Below are 15,239 nucleotides of genomic sequence, written 5' to 3' on the forward strand. Positions count from 1 at the left end.
ATCCTCTGCGATGTCCCATCTTCTTTCTTCCTCCAGCTGGCTTTCTCTGCACTCGATGAGTCACCTGAGAATTGCTGGTGACGTCGGTGCGTGAGGATGTTGCCGGTGGTAAATTCAAATCTATTTGTATTGCAATCAATACAAAATAACTGTATTGAATGCAATACAGTGAATTTATATGTGTAAAAGCAGTACATTGTCTTTTATGAACATTTAAATTTAAAAAAAAATTATTAATTATAATTTATTATTTTGACATGATTTTGTGTTTCAAACTTTTTCATACTCATACTATTATATTATTCAGTAAAATAAATTTTCGTGAAAAACAATGTACCACTTTTAGACACATAAATCCGGACAGAAATGAACCGCCCAAAAGGTTAATCCAAGTGCATTGTCTAAAATGCCCGCATTTGAATGTACCTTTCAAAGTTGAGATGTGTTTGGAATCAGATTCCTTATCAGATTGGTAGTATCTAGAGGTCAATTGGTCTGATCTGGTTGATCTTGATTTCCTATGGGTGGTTATGGGTCTATTGCCTATGAATTTGCTTACTTTAGGATCTGCTAGTAGGATATGCCAATTCTGCGTGCGAGTATTGGTAATGAGCTTGTGATGTTCATTGAAAGTGGTAACAAGTCTTATTGGGCCTTGTGTGTGGGTATTGTGTTTTGTGGATTTGAATAAGAGATCCTCTCTTTGGTATTTCAATGCTCTATTGTAGGATTTTTTGAGGAGACTCTTTGAATGTCCCCTTAACAGTAATCTTTCCTGTAAGAGATTGGCTTCTTTCTTAAAGTCCAAATCTCAAGTGCAGTTTATTTTGAGCCTCAGATACTGGCTAAAAGGTATACTTTTTACCAGAGACTTAGGGTGAGCACTTTCAGCATGTAATATAGTGTTTCCTGCTGTTTTATTTCTGAAAAGTGTTGTGTTATTCATGTCAATCCTTATAAAAAGATCAAGGAAGGGTAATTGAGTTTTACTGTGTTTTAATGTGGCTTTCAAACTTAATTGATTCTGTTGGATATGGTTAAGGATTCAATGAGTAGTTGTTCAGAACCTGAAAATGGATCACATCATCAATATGAAGTTTCCATGACAAAATACATTTTGTATATACACTTGTCAGAGGGTTTGACAACAGAGTTCTTTCCTATTCACCCAAATAGATATTAGCATATGAGAGTACACATTTCGTTCCCATGGCAACCCCTTGTTTTTGGAGGTAAATCTTACCATCAAATGTGAAGGTGTTTTATTCAAAATGAAGGTAAGTAGAGATATTATGAAGTTGTTTTAGGGTTCTGCTTGAATGTATGCTCTCTTAAGGCATGCTACAATAGTGCGTATGCCCAGAGTGTGTGGAATGCTGTTATATAGACATTCCACATCAATAGTTGCAATTATGGTGTCCTTGGGAACTTTCATGTTGTGTGTAAGTTTTAATACGCCATTAGTATCCTGTAGATAGGATGGTAGATTAGTAGACGGGTTTTTTATTTTGCTCATCTCAGAAAATAGACAAATTCAAATTAATTAAGGATCTAAACTTGTTTGCAAGGAATTTAACACTCAAAGTAATGTTTGACAAACGACCCATGATGAAACACCTTTTGTACCATCAATGAATGGGGATTTTGACACTAAGGGCTTTAAAACCCTAACAAATCTCCACCTCCTATTGATGGAGAATGAATCTAGGGAGTTACCTATTCCTGAGAATACCACACCCAGACCAGCAAAAGGTCCTCTAGAGTTAATCACCAAAAAACCAAAATCCTTCTTTTTTCCGTCCTTCTCTACAAATGCTCATATAGAAACATTTTTAAACACCAAAATAACAAATTCTTAAATGTGACTTCAGTACAATATCTCATGGTATCAACTTTACCAAAGCTCAACATAAAGCACTTGCTCATCTAAAATCACGGAAAAATATTATTATCAAACCCTCCGACAACGGGGGCAATATAGTCATTCTCAATAAAAACCATTATCAAATATGCCTTGATATCCTTAATAACAGTGATTGGTACTTTATTATCCCCCAAAATCAATTTCTAGCATACAAACAAGAATACCAAGAAATTGTATGGCAGGGCTATTCCAACAATGTCATTGATCAAAAAACTAAAAAATAACCTAACTATTAAACATCCCACACTCCCCAAAGTGCATAGGGATGCAAGCGAATTGATCGATACCTTTATTCGCCCCTTAGTCACTAACCTACCATCCTATCTACAGGATACTATTGACGTATTAAAACTTACACACAACATGAAAGTTCCCAAAGACCCCATAATTGCAACCATTGATGTGGGATGTCTATATAACAGCATTCCACACACTCTGGGCATACGCACTATTGTAGCGTGCCTTAAGCGAGCATACCCTCTAGCAGAAAACAAACAGCAGGAAACACTTTATTACATGCTGAAAGTGCGCACCCTAGGTATCTGGTAAAAAGTATACCTTTCAGCCAGTATCTGAGGCGCAAAAGAAACTGCACTTGTGATTTGGACTTTAAGAAAGAAGCCAATCTCTTACAGGAAAGATTACTGTTAAGGGGATACTCCAAGAGTCTCCTTAAAAAATCCTACAATAGAGCATCAAAATATCAAAGAGAGGATCTCTTATTCAAATCCATGAAAAACAATACCCACACACAAGGCCCAATAAGACTTGTTACCACTTTCAATGAACATCACATGCTCATTACCAATACTCTCACGCAGAATTGGCATATCCTACTAGCAGACCCCAAAGTAGGCAAACTCATAGGCAACAGACCCATGATCACCTATAGGAAATCAAGATCCTTAAAACATCAATTGACCTCTAGCCACTACCAACCTGATAAGGAATCTGATTACTAATCATTACTTTACCAAATGGTACCAATCACAGACCTAACTCTTACATGGACTGTAACACTGAAGGAGTAATTTATATTTTAATATGCAACTGCTGTTCATTTTATGTAGGAAAAACAAAGAAATCGTTTAACCACCTCGGCGTTACACTGATGTCTAGATTTCTGTTCCAAAAGCGTTACACTGTTTTTCATGAAATTTTTTTTTTTTTTTAATTGTAGACCTGTAACTTACAGAAATATGTCCGAACAGGGTTCTACTAGATATCATGAATATAAAAAATGTTTGAAACACACAATCATGTAAAAAAAAAAAGTACTTTTAATAAAATGAAAAAAAAAGACACAAAAATCAGCTTAAACAAGACTACATAAATAAATGAAAAATACTGAAAATGCGATAATTCGGTATACTGTATAGTAATATATTTTTCTAAAACACCTCCCTAGTGTCCGTCACATACCTATAGACAAAACCACATAAATATATTTTCTATTATTTTGTATTGGATTGGATGCAGGACTTTGTATTCAATCCAATACAAAATGAGAACAAAATTCAAACTCTCATTTTGTATTGGATTGAATACAAACTCCTGTATCCAATCCAATACAAAATGAAAGTTTGAATTTACCAATTACATACTTTGTATTTATTTTGAATTATTTTGTATTGGATTGGATACAGGAGTTTGTATTCAATCCAATACAAAATGTGTTTGAATGAGTTACAATTTGAATTTCCCGCACAAGCGCCGAGGGACACGCACGCGCTACGGACGGAGAAGAAGAAGCCGGCCGGCTTCTTCTCGGAGAGGGCACCCGACGCTGGAGGACTACGCTGGAACACAACGCTAGATGATCGCAGCGGTACCAGGTAAGTGATCGATAAACCCGAACTTTTCTCACTGTATTTTCATACAGTTAGAAAAGTTCGGGTTTATCGATAATTGTAATTTTTTTTAACCCGAACCAATGTCGGGTTTATCGCTCGAGTGGTTAATAAAGAATCTATAAACACATACATTCGATTTAAAAAGGAAAAATTGCTAAGCCAGTGTGCCATCATGTAGGCACAAAACATACATATAATCCCAATGTTTCACAATTTTTTGGCCTTAAACATGTATACCCAAATCCCAGAGGGGTGATCTTGATAAGAGACTCCTACAATTGTAATAGTGGATAGTAAATCTCAAAGCAAGGTTCTCACTTGGCCTAAATGAGGCAGTGAGCTACAAATCCTTCCTCTAACATATACCGGTCACTTCATCAATACCTCTCTTCTTTCCGTATATTCCTATGAACCAGGCCATATAGCTTTATGTCTTCCAATCCAAACATTACTTTTACTCCTTATGTCCTTATGTTTTAAGTACTATAAGATTTTGTTGTAATACTTCTCTATACTCTTCATATACATATATATATATATATATATATATATATCAATACATCATTACATGTCTATCTATCTATCTGAAACATAGGTGGTCTTTTGCTATTAAATATTTATGTGCATAGGTACTTCCATCCTACAAATATTATGATTTATGTATTTATAATGATACGGTATTGCTCTGCATTTCTCTTTATAATATCTGATCTGATATCAAAATTTGTGTTCTGTGAAATAGTGTGTCCCTTGTAAACACTATTACATTGTATACTTCATTTTTATGTGCACTGTATATCCTATGACTTAATGTATTATATAATTGTTATGGCCTACTGTCCATCTCAGTCTAGGAATCCCCCTGATTGTCTTTGGAGCTTGCAGGGGACGGGGGCGCCACTGCTATATGGCGCCCTGGCTGATGTGCAGATGAGACGAGCCTCTTTCCCCCCTGTATGACCTGCCCTCTATAGGCAGATCACCCTTCACACACACAGAGGACGTGAACACACTCCCACGTGATCTGAACAGACGCCCTAAATAAGTGCTCTCCTTCCCTCACAGCCCCTCCGGCTGTCTGCACGTTGACCCATGCTCTGATGCAGTCAACGTGCTAATGCTTTTTCACCTCAAGGTAAAGCAAATTAACCCTTCACTTTTCACTCCCATATAAAACTTGTAACCCTTTGCAGTATACTCTCCCATAATGCTTAGCATTTAAGATACTTGAACAATAATCTTCATACACCTCTCATTAATAGATATTGGGCAGGTGATTTCCCATCCTCCCACCTATTCCAAAGACCCTGATGGATGCATATATTCCAACACTATTATGTTGCTAATGTATTGGTCAAGCAAGTATTGACCAACTACATTTTTGAATACAGAGCATGAGTACATACTTGGTATGTATCACTTTTATGATTAATATTACCCTTGCATTGTCACTTTCTTGTTTTAATATGATAGTATATCCACTGAACTATATTCCAACACTCGTAACCAAAATCATCCATACTATTTATCCATATAAAGTGACCTTCACAGGTGTGATCCAATTTTTATATACTTATCTTCAATTGTACTAGTTTAGGTCACTATCCCAGTGAGGGGTACGTGAGTAATATTTTGAATAATATGACCATTCAAAAGTAAAGACAGAGATTTGAGCAGGGTTTTTTGGCACAAACAATGTATTCATAAACATACATACAGTAAATATAATGAAGCATGTCCAAACAAAAAATAAATGAAGGACAGCCACTGAACAAACAAGTGGTCATAAAAAGTGATTAGAGCATTAAGGTTGCTCGATACAGTGCACAGTAATCAATGGTAGAATTGAACCCCAATATTTTCTTGGGGTTCATCATAGGCCACTAGTAGGCACTAGACATATAACAACTCGTCAGCTTATAAATTGTTATTCATACAGAATGTTTAACCATCAAAACATGTTATTTAATATACCTGACGCGTTTCGCCAAGTATGGCTTCTTCAGGGGTGTTTTTGACAACATGCATTGGTTGCTTGCGTGAGTTGTATCTAAAACAATTGAACAATATTTAACTTGAGTCTTAGGATAACAAGTACAAAAATTCTTGTTTTAGATGTGGATATTCTGAATTATTATGGTATCTAATAGCAGGATAACCATAATTCAATAAATAACAAAAAGGTATTAAGTTGAGTATATGTGTATATAATTATTTGTATTAATAATTAATAGTTGGAATATTTAAAGCCAATGTAAATAAGTTATTGAATGACAATTTGTAAAGAGGAATTTATTGTAGTAAACACTTACATAGTTCTGTGGGATGATGTCCTAGGTTTTGTAGTTGTATGCAGAATCAGAGGAATATCATGTCCCCAAAGGGTGTTAGCACTCAAATGTAGGTAAGTTCTTCTATGTAGTATACTCAGTCTTGTATACAAGCTGGAGCCCTTATACTCAAATCGGAGATCTGTGCATAAAAATCAAATGTAGCTTTGTATTTAAACAAGCCATACTAGTGTATTATATAAATGTATTAATACCAGTAACGCTGCAGTGTCTTTACCTTCTCTGATAGGTCTGACTAGTAAGTGTTCTTAGTACAACATACGGAGGAAAGACGCCCAGAGCAACCAGCCGATGGAGTATTGTGTAGAGCCGCAGATGGAAGGATGGTGTGCAGGGAGATCACAGGGACGCCGCTCCCTTAATAGGATGGCATCCCCGGGACCTCCCCCCGCTCCACGTGCCCGGACCTAACGTCTGGGGAGAGCCCTGGGGCTATTGGATGTAAAGAGGTTGAAGGGCGGTGCTCGTTGTGTCATCCCTCCAGCATGTGTGACTCACAGTGCAGAGGAGGGAGGGCGATCTTCCTCCCTCCGTCTCTGTGTTCCAGCCGGTAGAAACTGGTCCTGGAGGTAAATAAGTTGTGGTGGATGTATGTCTTTACAAATTGTCATTCAATAACTTATTTACATTGGCTTTAAATATTCCAACTATTAAATAACCCCCCTAGTGTTCTAATTCTGTCAGTTTTTTGATGCAAAAAGTGATCCTATTTTTTTGCATAGAAATTTTTGTTTATATTGTGGGCTTGTAATTCTTAGGATTAAATCCCGGGTACGATAATTATATTTATTTATTTTATTATAATCATAAATTATAATATAATACATAATTATAAATAATAGTTTAAAAAAATAATGAAATAATAGACAACAATGTAATCTAAAAATAAAATAAAAAATTAAAAATGTACTTTTATTTTTATTTTGTGTTGTGTGGTGTTTTTGTACTGTAAAAACCATTTAAAAGCAGATTACATTGTAATCTGCTTTTAAATTTCCCTCCCAGACACACCCCCCAATACATCACCACTCACATCACCCAGAAGATGACTCATTCTCCGGGGTGATGTGAGTGAGGATTTCCCTGCCTGCTCACACAGGCACACAGACTCTGGAGCTGCTGCTGCTCGCATCTCCAGAGAGATGCAAAGCGCAATGCAGGATTTCTGCATTGTGCTTCACATCTCACTGCAGATGCCAGCAGCAATAGCAAATTTCGGGGGTGACCACCGAAGGTGGTGTTTTCAAAACTGAAAATGTAGGTGTGCAGGTGAGGGACACTTTGGCTAATACCCCCCAAAATTTCATTACAATAGCATCATCAGAACATGACTCATGACCATCAAAACGCACTGCCGTTACACATTACTGACCATTTCTAACACTTAAAACCACAAGTACTCAGGTGTAAATATAGCTCCAAGAGGCCACATCTGGATTAAGGTTAAATGTACGCTGGCGGTAGGGTAGCATTTACTGCTACCTCAGGCCAGGAACCACTGCTGCTTGAAAAAATGCTAGGCTTGCAAAAGCCCAGCAGTTACCGAATGTTACAAATTCCAGGTGCCTAGCAATTGGCAGTAGCCACTTGGAAACGGTAAATGCCACAGTTTTTTTTTTTTTTTTTACTGGTAATGTTAACTAAGCCTAACTTGTTACATTACATTTATTACTCTATTACACTATTACATGGGATTACACTACTACATTGTATTACACTCCTAAAAAAACATATACTGCACTGGACAGTTGGATTGTAATATGAAAAAAATGGAAATATCGGACATATTAAGGGATCAGGCATTAGAAATCCAAAACAAAATTTAGGGTGTAGGTAGAACTCTGACACAATATTAGGGGTTACTGGATACCTATGGCATAAACTAGGAGCTCTGAATTTGCTGTGACCACCTGGTTTAAAAAAAATGGGAAGAACACTGGATTTAATGTTATTGATAGGATATTATATATCAGCAAGGATTATTAAGAGAAACTGGACAAAAAAATACAAAAGGAGAATCCTCAGTAGAAGGACAGGAAAAATGCAATTAATGCATGTACCAGCCACCTGCCTGTTACCTGTCCACTTGCCAGCCATCCAACCAACCCGTACCACCATTCCCAATGTGAACAGCAATTCATCTACTTTTAAAACTAGTTTTATTGTATTTTACAATAAATATGCTCTTTTTTTGCCCTTGATTCCATTACAATCTCTGAAAAATTGAAAAGTGTCTCTGAAACTCACAAACTCTGAAAGTGACTTCAGCTTGATGCAGGGATGTCTCTGTCCCCAATTTCTGTTGATAAGTCACAAAGACCCATAAGTGGGAGTCTTGCTTCCCTTTTCCTCCTCCTCCTCTCCTCCTAACCCTCCTGCTCAATATTCTTCTGCTCAGCCCAGTCAGGACATATTCTCTGCATTAACCATTTTATCATCTGTTCAGAATATTTTCGTCAACATCCAGCATTTACCCCCCTAGCTTTCTAATTCTGTCAGTTTTTTGATGCAAAAAATGATACATTTTTATTTTGCATAGAAAATTGTTGTTTATATTGTGGGCCTCTAATTCTTAGAAATAACTCCCTGGTATGATAATTATATTTATTTCTTATAATGTAATCATAAATTATAATAAAATAAATAATAATTATAAAAAATAATGAAATAATAGACCACAACAATGTAATTTATCAAAAAACTTTCACTGAAATTTGGTGCAATATTATTGATTAGTAATATAAATTAAATAATCAATATAAATGAAATGTAGATTTTAGAAAAAAAAATATTTACTTTTCTAGTAGACATCCCGGGTGTGGTAGATTTTAAAGCAGGGTGCTGTACATAGTCCAACATTACAGTCAGGACAGTAGAACCTGGTTTCCTTGCGGATCTTCCTTCCTCTGTCATCAGTCTTTCAGCAGCAAACGACGCACATCCTTGTAGGTGCTGCCTTTCTCTGGGTTGGTTGGATGTTGGATGTTTCCTCATCGCTGGGTAGAATGTCATAGCTTGGTCAGCTCTGTCGACACCTACCATGGTGTTGTTGTAGTCAATTACCACCTGTGTCCCTTTTCGAGTGTTAAGTACTGTATTCCAAATGTAGCCAGATGAGGATTCGCACAGCATATAGGTTTTCACGCCAAATCGTGCCCTCTTTGACGCAATGTACTGCACCCAGCTAAGCCTCTCCTACTAAGCCATTAGACTTTGGTCAATACTGATGTCTCTGTCTGGCACATAGGTCTCCTGGAAAGTTTTTAGAATAATCTGAGACACTTCCCAAATTTTCTTCAGTTTTGGTCCAGGATGGGTAGTCTCATCAAATTCTTCATTGATTCTTCATCTCCAAGTGCAGATACTTCATGATGAGGGAAAATCGGTAGTCTGGCATGACTGTGCCAAAGAATGGAGTGGCAATCATTTTGTTCTTGGACCAGTGCCACTTCTGCACGGGTTTGCCCACAACTCCCTGCAGGATCACCAAGCCCAAAAACAGCCAAATGTCATCCTTGGTCACAGGTTCCCACTTTTTGCTTCTTGCAAATCTCAGGTGTGGAGCACCTAATTGTTGTCCAGCGTACCTGCATAAAACAAAATAAAAAAAGGTCTTTTAGAATATGTTCTTTTATAATGTGGTGAAGGTTGGAAGTAATATTTTCGCAAACACAGAGCAGCTTACCTGTTTGTCTCCTCAACAATTCTTTCAATATCTTCATCAGTCAAAATCAAATTCAGGTATGCCAGGGGGTCATGGCATTGAGCCTCAATTTTCATCCCAGGTGCACTGGTAAATGGACATTTTGGCGGTGCTGCCTGGTCTGCATCAAGGTCAATGGAGCACCATGTGTGTACAGTACTGACCTCAGGTTCAGAATCGTCGCTCAGTTCACTTTCTGTGTCTGAGGACAAATTTCCTGGTGAATCACTATCGCTCGACTCCCCAACTAAATCCAAATTGCTGTTGCTTCTTTCAAGTTCCTCAAAAACACCGCCGGCGAGATGCCTTTTGAAAGCCATGTGGTCAAGTCTCCAGTAATCAGAAACAATCAAGGTCAAAGACAAAGTGATCAAATGATACATTCAGGAAGTGATTTAAAAGTCATCAAAAGATCAACAAAAGGTCAGATCAAGGTCAGGGCTAATAGTGGGCAAAATATAAATCGGGGCACTGGGCAATGATGTTTGGTGCACTAAAATATGTAATTTTACTTTTATTATGTGTTTTTTGTGTATTTTACTGTAAAAAACCATTTAAAAGCAGATTACATTGTAACCTGCTTTTAAATTTCCTGCCTGGCCACACCCCCAGAATCCCTCACGCCACTCACATCACCCGGAAGATGTCACATCTTCCCAGGTGATGCAAGTGGGGATGTCCCGCCCTGCCTTACACCCTGGATCCACCAACGGTTGTTGCTGCTTGCATCACCAGTTAGATGCGAGCATCACATTAGTCATTATTCTACCATTGAGACCACCTTTTCCTCTCCATATTACATATTTTAAGTCACTGAAATATATAAACTGCTCGATCCACACTTGCTATACATAAAACACCAAGGACATTTTTATTGATTTCTCTATTTTATTTTAACAGGCACACTTTACTAGTATACAAATACTGTTTTTTTTTCTGTTTTTACACTGGGTGGTCTGACTCCCTTTTTGATGTAAGTTAAAGGAGAAAAATAAAAGTTGTCCTAAGATTATTTTTTTTTTTTTAAATCCTTTGTGTATTTTTACATACAAATGTATTTTTCCCAGGTTGAACCATTGAACATGAGCCACACAGCAGAAGAAGGCCTTGATCAAATTTCCAAGTATTTTAAGTCCAAGGTATTTATATAATAAGTTTGCTGTATGTTTACATACTTTTTTAAATTTATTTTGAATAGCTATTACATACATGATTAAATGACTTAATTTGTATAACAAAATATTTTTATGTGTACTTTTTAAGATATTAATCTGGACCCGGTTATAGAATGAGTTTGATGTGTTAAGTACATTAAGTTTAGAATGTTGACAGAAAGACGGAAAAGTAATGTAGACTTAATGAATTGAAAAACCTAACTCTAAAAATAGTTGGGAAATGCAGGTGGCCTCCTAGCATTCCTTATTTTGTTTTAGTTTATGGATTGTTTGGTGTTACCTGAACTTGATCCTGTTCAGTTGTAGAGCGGTTCATATCAACATATCCCAGTATTTTGGTTCTACCCATTAAATCATTCAAAGGGGAACAATGGCTTCTGAAAGTATTCAGACCTGTTCACTTTTTTCAATTTTATGTTGTAATGTAATTTTATGTGCTTGATGCACCAATCATTTACTATATGCATGGTTGTGAATGCATATACACACAAATTGTGAGCCCCAGAGTGCTCATGGCACTTTAGGCTCATATACCGTTGCAAGGGGATCAGGAAACAATTACACAGGTCAACAAAAATTTAGTTTTGATAATCATCCGAAACCACACCAAAACTTTTTAAATCAGTTTTTCAAGCAGATTTCAGATCTGTTTTCAGTTTTTTCCTAATGCGTACATTTCCTGAGTTATGAGTACTACTATAATTAACTTTGTATGTGCATGTATTTTGTACTAAAACGTAAGCACCATTGAAGTAAATGTTAATACAATAATAATAATAATATTAATAAGGCACACTGTTTTATGGATCTACTGAACAGTGTCAGTCAGGTACCATTGTTTCTTCAGAAATGCTTAGAGTATGATTTTCTTGTGTACTCTGTCTAAATTGTCTTGGTACAGCATCCAGCAGTAGTTGGCCATCATACTTTCATTCCACTGCTCCATTAACTGAATGTCCTGGTGAAAACGTTCACCCTGTTCCTAACTCAATAAAGCTATTTCTAGGAATGATAGCAAATGAAATCAATAGCAGTTAGTGTGGTCTCTAACCTTAACAAAGGAAAACTGACGTTAAATGTTGTAATATGTTAAGGCTATTATAACGAATTTCACACAATATATAATTAGCTGCATAACAAAAACTAGACGTGCTAGAGAAAAACTGAACACAGATTTGAAATCGGTATCAAAAATACTACAAAGCCCACATACAATTATATCTGATGATAATGACATGTTTACTTGCGTTATTTTAGAATTTTGTGACTACAGTTTAGCTTTCATAAAAGCAATTGCATACAATTCAAGATAATCCCCCCGGGACAAAAAAGCTTGTTTTATAGTCTAATGCCTAGTTTGCCAAGCCAATTTGGTACATATAAAACTAAAGAGATTAGGAGAAAAGGCTTTTTGAGGCAGAATATGTTTAGTAGAAAAGAAATATTAGGAAAGTAGAATAGTAGAAAAGAAATATTAGGAAAGTAGAAAAGTATTTGTTGGGTGTATCAATCAAAAAAGAGCAGCAGAAATATCAAAATCTCTCAAAACCCGATGCTTTTCGCCTTATGGCTTCCTCAGGGGATTGACAAGAGTTCTCCTAATCTCTTTAGTTTTGTTAAAGCAATTAAAAGGTTACATATCAGAATATATTCAAACTAATTTTTTTTTGTTTTTTTTTTTCCATGCTTCCTTTGATTTCTACTGGTAAGAAAAATGGGAACAGTAAGTATTAAACATTTATTTAAAAAAATGCTTACTTTGTAATTATGGGCAAAATACAAATCTTCATGTATTGGCGTACAGTATCTAAAGTACATTGGTTTGTTCCAAAAATTGCCAATACGGTGCCAACATGTATGTGTATGTTGCATACCCTGTCCCTCTTCCACTGATTGCGTTTCCCAAGCCATCTTATGATAATTCCTGGTTGTCAAAGAAACCTTGTCTTTGCTAAGTGATAACAGCAGTTGATTTTGTGGAAAACTGATCCTATTACACGTGTTTGTAAAAAATCAATTTAGAACATGATTTAGAAATAGTAATTTTTGTTACAAAAGGAAAATTTCAAGATACAGTGTCAAGCTTTGTTTCCTGTAGAATAGAGTAAATAAAAATCAGTAAAGTAATTTTGGTTACCAAATAGACTGTAGATCCCCTGCTGAGTTTATCAGAATTTATTTGCTTACATGAAACTTGAGACCTACAGGAACAAAAGACCATGTTTTTTTCTATTCACCATTCTATAAAGGCTTCCAGCCTAAGGCCTCTAAAAAAATGCTTTTAAGTCACACCCCTTTTTTATGGAATCACAAGCAAAGCTTCTATATCCTAAATGTGTTGCAGTCTTTATTGGAACTCTTAGAAAAGCAGCCTTTGGGCATAGATAGATCCAATAATAAGAGTTGATGAAAGAAGGTAGGTATGGGTGGTTCCCACATAATCCTTTCAGTCTCAAGGTTTACAGGAGCCAGACCAATAAACTATGAATCTTGCAGTTCCACAGAATTATTAGAAGAGGAGGGCCTTGCTCTCCTTTGGTACAAGGATTGTAGGGAAAGAGAAGCTAGTCTTTAAAAGAACTGTACTACAGTCTCTTGCATAAGTATTTGGTAGGGAACTGATAATAAACCCCTATTTACACAACACAGGAAATGTTTTTGGCAAAACATAATTTATCTGTAATTTCTGTGTGTATGTGTTATAGAACATTTTGACATGGACATAAGTTGGAAGCTGTAGAACCTCTGTAAATATGAACAGAGTGTTGATGCATGTAACTTTCTTTGTTGTCCTATTTCAGCAGTACGAACATAGTTTGTAGATAAGCAGGCATTAACTGGGAGTCAGAAATCAATAAAGCTGCGTACACACTTGCAATTTTTGTCGTTGGAAAGGATCTTTCACGATCCTTTCCAACGACAAGGGGCGGGGGGAGAGGGGAGGGCGACGGAGCGGCACCCTGCTGCGCGCTCTCCCCTTCCCTTTCATTACGATCGGCTGTCGTCCATCGTCCGTGGATCCGGCAGGTCGGTCGTCCGGACGATGGACTACACCGACTGTACACACGGAAGATTTTCGCCCGATAATTGGCCGATGCCGATTATCGGGCGATAAAAATCTGCCGTGTGTACGTAGCTTTAGGCAGGAGATTGCTTTAAGGAATGCCTTTGTGTAATGTTTATTAAAACCAATAATCATTATACATTCAAAATCCTAAAACATTTCACAACAGTTTAGTTGAATAGTTTGACAGATTAGCTGAATATTTCCTTGAAACATATTTGGACAAAATTATATGAATGCTACTGGCTGCAAAAGGACATGTCTACCCCAAGCTTGCAAGAACAGGAACCCAGAAGGAATTACCTAAGACTTTGGAAGTCCAAGAATGTCATGGCTACCAACAAACCTTTCTGTACTTCAGGGTTTATCCTCCACCTTTTTGTTTCAGGATGGGGGAAACCACTGTTCTTTTCAGAGTACTGGATGGCAGATACAAGGATTTATGACCTTTTTTTTCTCTCTAATCTTTGCTATGCTGACCTCCCCTGATCACTCCCGTAGCCCTAGAGGAGCTGTAGTATGTGTTTATAGATACAGAACATGTCACAGCTCCTCTAGGGCTGTGGGAGTAATCAGGGAAGCCAAGCTGTCAGCTTAGCAGAGCTCTGCTGACTGCTCTGCTCCCGGATTCGCTGAGGAAAAGGAAATCCTGATGATGCTTGAGCTGTCATCAGGGTTTCCTATTTCTCAGCCAATCACAGAGCACTAGAGATGAATGGGCACAAGTCTCCTCATTTATGTCTAGTGCTGAATGGCTGACAGAGCACTAGGGGTGAATTGAGAGCCTTGTCCTCATTTAACCCCTAGTGCCCTGCGATCCTTCACTGTCAGGAGGAGTCCCATGGCTGTGCTCATGTCACGATTGCAGCCCTGGGAATCATCCTGTCATTGGGATAACCTGTAAAAGAAAAAGTTTACTTACACAAACACACATTTGTTAAATTATTTTATTAACCTCCCAACCGTTAAGCCCGTACTTTTCCCATCTAAAAAAAGTTGCTTTTATCGATAAGCCCGTACTTTTCTCACTGTATGAAAATACAGTGAGAAAAGTTCAGGTTTAGCGATCACTTACCTGGTCCCGCTGCGATCGTCCATCGTCGTGTTCCAGCGTCGTCCTCCAGCGTCGGGTGTCCTCTCCTCTAAGCCGGTCGGCTTCCTCTTCTAAG

The 15,239-nt window shown here is 37.2% G+C and overlaps 1 protein-coding gene across 6 annotated transcripts in view; it reads left to right on the plus strand.

Moving 5' to 3' along the window:
* LOC140331210 (uncharacterized) overlaps window positions 1-15,239 on the plus strand; it is a 154,324-nt gene that overhangs the window by 16,970 nt on the left and 122,115 nt on the right. For all 6 annotated transcript variants that reach the window (XM_072412024.1, XM_072412021.1, XM_072412020.1 and 3 more), the window contains 2 exons: window positions 10,899-10,970; window positions 12,717-12,729. In XM_072412024.1, coding sequence (XP_072268125.1) covers window positions 10,914-10,970; window positions 12,717-12,729 — 70 coding nt within the window. In that variant the 5' untranslated portion in view covers window positions 10,899-10,913. The remainder of the gene's footprint in view (window positions 1-10,898; window positions 10,971-12,716; window positions 12,730-15,239) is intronic.

This window comes from Pyxicephalus adspersus, chromosome 5, assembly GCF_032062135.1.
Source record: "Pyxicephalus adspersus chromosome 5, UCB_Pads_2.0, whole genome shotgun sequence".
NCBI classification, from domain to species: Eukaryota; Metazoa; Chordata; class Amphibia; order Anura; family Pyxicephalidae; genus Pyxicephalus; species Pyxicephalus adspersus.